Here is a 4,456-nt window from a genome sequence, read left to right as displayed (position 1 = left end):
AAAGCAACTGAGGAGGAGAGAAAAGGAGCAGGGGAGGGAAAGAAGGAGGGGAGAGGAGGTTTGTAAGTGGGTCGGGGTATCAGGAAGATTCATGGGGGGTTGGGAGGATAGAAGAGGCAGTGAAGAGAGCACTCACAGTGGAGCCCGCTCAGCATGAAAAATAGGGAACTCGGGGTGAATCCACCGCAGACGAGGATGACATACATTTTGGAAAAGATAAACGGTGGCTCAACAGGAGAAATATGGGGATCGCCAATTTCAAATCTCTTCTTTGCTTTACAGACATCTCAATGAAGACAGATTATCTTTGCCCGTTTGCTTAATCATTGTTTCCTTAACATAGTTAAAACCTGAAACACTTTATATTATATATTTAAGAGAACAAGAAAAGACGAATAGCAGACACCTAGCAACTAGGCAACACGTTACGGCAAAACACTATTTTTTTCCTCCAGTTAGTGAACACTTGTTGTTCTACATGCCCACAGAAATGTTAATTGCCAAGGTAGATGTTTACAGTATAGCGAAAGAAAGATTGTGCTGTTGCCTGCATGAGTGGCTACAAACACACACACACACACACACACACACACACACACACACACACACACACACACACACACACACACACACACACACACAGGATGATAAGATGATAGGATGACAGTTAGACGTGTTAGCTCTTAGACACCTGGTACTGTGTGTGTCCATATGGAAGAGGGCTTGGGGCCATATGGCCTATATGTTTGGTCCAAACTGTATTTGAGGGATGTCTGAGCTGTGTGTGTGTGTGTGTGTGTGTGTGTGTGTGTGTGTATATATATGCGTGCGCACTGGAATGTATTTTCTAAATCCATATCCCGGGCTAAGCCTACTCATAATGTTGATCAGCAGGTCTTGTATTTGAATCCTCTAATACAGCTTCTGACATGGTTATGTTGGTTTACTTTGAGCTTCTCCACGCTTACACAGACACACACACAGACACACACACACATACAGACACAGACAGACACACACACACACACAAACACAAACACACACACACACACACAGGACTGGGTCAAGTAAGTTACACTGATACATTTATAATGTCAAGCTACCATTTGTACAAAGCTTTGACTTGACTTACCTCACAGTATAAAAAATCTGCAAAGAATTTATACAAAATAGTCAAAGTTAAACTTGTGCTAGTGTGCTTTCACTTGTTAGATGTTTCTTCCACAGACATTCATAAACAACATCAAATCTAAACACTTTTGATCCAAGAAGTCTTTATAATTAGCCATTCCAGTCTGTCTCGTGATCCACTGAGAGAGCTCATAAACATATTGAGCTCATGTCTAATCCGTCATAATTCATTAGAGGGTGTGCATCTTTACATACTTACCAAACACAGGGACATGTGCAGTACAAACACACACAGACACAAACACAGGGATGGAAGCAGTACATTTGGGGCTTATAAAGTGATGAGTAGTTAAAAGAAAAGCGCAAACAGTGCACTGGTGACAGGGAAGGTAGAGGAAGAGAGGAGGATGAGGATGGGGGAGGGTGTGGAGGACAGACACTGGCGCCCCGCCAACGTTGACGAAAGCTGCTTAGCCCACCCTGTTGCCATGGATACAGTAAGGAGGAGCTCCCAGCATGTGTGTGTGTGTGTGTATGTGTATGTGTGTGTGTGTGAGAGAAAGAGAGAGAGAGAGAGAGAGAGAGAGAGAGAGAGAGAGAGAGAGAGAGAGAGAGAGAGAGAGAGAGGGGAGGGATGCAGGCAGAGAGAGAAAACCAGCAGGCAGGCATTAGAGCAAGTCAGAGTGGGAGTGAAAGAGCACCAGCCAACAGGGTGGAGAGAGAGACACAGAGATAGAGAGAGGGTGAGTGTATGTGTGGCCAGAGAGAGAGAGAGAGAGAGAGAGAGAGAGAGAGAGAGAGAGAGAGAGAGAGAGAGAGAGAGAGAGAGAGAGGCTGCTGGAGAGCTTGAGGGAGACGATAGTGCTGGATAATGGAGGTGCAGACGGAGTGTGTGGAGCCTCCTGTGGCCCCTCAGTGTGACCCTCAGCCCACAGGGAAGATCAACAAAGCTGCCTTCAAACTCTTCGGAAAGCGGCGCGCCGGGTCTGGGATGGCCAGCTTCTTCTCCTTCAGGAACAAAGGGGCTACAAATAGCGGGAGCAACGGGAATTCTGACAATGGGAATTCTTTGAATGGAAATGGATCAGCGGCATCGGCGGAGCTCGTTCGGAGCAAAACCCACGATGGACTAACGGACTCTAATAATGATGCTGATGGACAGAGAGGGGAGGGGCTTGCTATCCTGGAGGCAGGGCCGGTGAGGTCCCTCAGCAAATCCCTGAGTTTCTTCTCTCTACTCCGACGTGGGAGTTTTAGGTCGAGCGCGAATGGAGGAGCAGGACTTGTTAGAAGAGGGAGGGGCCTAAAGGGCTTTTTTAGCAGCATGCGATGGAGACGCAAAGAAAAAACAAACGAGGGAGAAGGGGAGGAGGTGGAACAGAAGGCGGAGAAGGATGGCGAGAAGGATGGCGACTCTGAAAAGGTAAAAGACATTACGCTCACCCTTGAGCCGCCTCCTCATCATCACCAAGCGGATTGTGGGAATGCAGAGGCATCCCCTAACACAGAGACTCCCACTACGAGTGTTACCATGACACCCCCACACTGCGTTGCCGTGCCAGGGCAATCTGGTGAGCCAGACTCCCCCTTTCCTTACACACCCACTGACTCGCCTATGCACCCTCCCATCCAAAAAGCCAAAGCCTCAATCTCCAGCCTCACCCCCTCCCTCGCCACACCCCCCTTGGATCGCTGCAGCACGGGGGACCCACCCTCGGAACCTTCGGTGGACCGCCTCTGCTCTCTCCTCTTCACTGACGTCACGTCCCTCAAGAGCTTTGATTCACTGACCGGCTGTGGCGACATTATTGCTGACGCAGACGAGGAAGGGCCCGCGGGTAACGGGGGCAGTGGCACCAGCAGCAGCAGCAGTGGGGGAGGAGGGGGGAGTGTGGGAACAGGCGTTGGGAGAGCTGTTGGTATCACCAGTGTCACGTCTCGTGGCTCCCCGACCAAACCCTCACTACCCTCGCAGCTGTCCCAGCCCATGTTCTCTGTTCCCATAAGCTCAGTGCCTTCTTCCCTTCCGGCCCGGGCCCGGGCACCGCCTCCACCACAGCAGCACCCGGCTGGTAGCGGTGTGGTGGCCTACATGGGCGGAGGGGAAGAAATGGCAAGTCCAGAGGGAGTGGACGATGCAGACATGCAGGGGCTCTGGCACATGCTGCCCTCAACAGGTGACAACTCTCCTGCTTTGCCTCGATTACATCAACCTCCCTCGACCACCCCGACTTGTACTTATCCCCCTCGGGCCACGTCCAACCCTGCAAGCAGCCACCTGCTCTCAGCCCACAGGAGTGCAGACCGCAGGTTACCCCCGGTGAAGGCACTGGGGCTCAGTAAGATTCCAGTAGTTGGTGCATCTGGAGGCCGTGCAGCTAAACCCCCCCTCCCTCACACACACGGCCGTCATCCCACATCACCCGGAGAAAAAGAGCCACTTAGCGATGAGGGCTACTGGGACACACCCTCGGCAACGCCCACAGCAACACCTGATGAGAGCGGGCTGCAGCGTAACCATAGGACGGCCCTATCGCGCGACAGTTACTCTGGAGACCACCTGTACGACCTCTATAATGACCCTGAAGAGGTAGGGGAGGATATAGAGCAGGAGAACGATGAAGATCTCAACAGTACTCCCTCTCCATCCACTGAATACCAACTGAGCCCCACCTCTCAAACAACTCCTCCTTCCTCCTCCTCCTCCTCCTCCTCTCCCTCCTTCCAATCAATGAAAGGCAGCACAAGCCTTCCTCGGGAATCCAAGATCCCAGTCAGCAGCAGAGACACCCCACCTCCCCACTCTGTAAGCCAGTCAGCCCTCTCGTCTGTTCTAGAGGCTGAATCCCCTCCACCAAAGACCCAGGCGCCTCCCCCGGCTCGCACCAGAATCCCTGTCTCCAAGGTGCCCGTCCGTCGTTCTGGAAACAAACCTGGCACAACCAGAGGAACCGTCCACAAGAAGTAGCCCCTGTCGCCCACTTACTAAAAGACTTGAGTGTACATCACTTCAGTGCTGTTTATGCAGAGTTTTCCCACACCAAACGTTTTCCCAGACCAAGAAAAATGTTGAGCTGTGGAGTTAACGGCCTATAAATTCCTCTGAAATCTTAAAAGCTCTCATTCCTTAAGTGTTTTGGCCTACGACAGGCTGGGATAGAATAGGTGGTTTTGTTCACTTGAGAAAGTCACGAGGAGACTCAAAAAGCTGGGTGAACACTTCACAGCCCTCACTGGAACTTAAGAGGTTGACTTTTGACAATCCATGGACTCGCTAGAGACACATTTGCCTTGAAACTTCCTGGAAAAGCTCCTGACCTGCTGA

At 51.1% G+C, this 4,456-nt stretch overlaps 1 protein-coding gene across 1 annotated transcript; it reads left to right on the top strand.

Annotated features, from left to right (window-relative positions):
* Positions 1 to 1,918: 1,918 nt before the first annotated feature.
* amer2 (APC membrane recruitment protein 2) lies at positions 1,919 to 4,099 on the top strand (the record flags this gene model as incomplete). The annotated part of the gene is made up of 1 exon (XM_079234365.1): positions 1,919 to 4,099. The coding sequence occupies exon 1, from the start codon at positions 2,003 to 2,005 to the stop codon at positions 4,097 to 4,099; it is 2,097 nt and encodes a 698-aa protein (XP_079090491.1). The 5' UTR covers positions 1,919 to 2,002.
* Between the last annotated feature and the right edge of the window lie 357 nt (positions 4,100 to 4,456).

This window comes from Taurulus bubalis, assembly GCF_910589615.1.
Source record: "Taurulus bubalis genome assembly, chromosome: 18".
In the NCBI taxonomy this organism is placed as follows: Eukaryota; Metazoa; Chordata; class Actinopteri; order Perciformes; family Cottidae; genus Taurulus; species Taurulus bubalis.
This window is presented reverse-complemented; position numbering and strand designations above follow the sequence as displayed.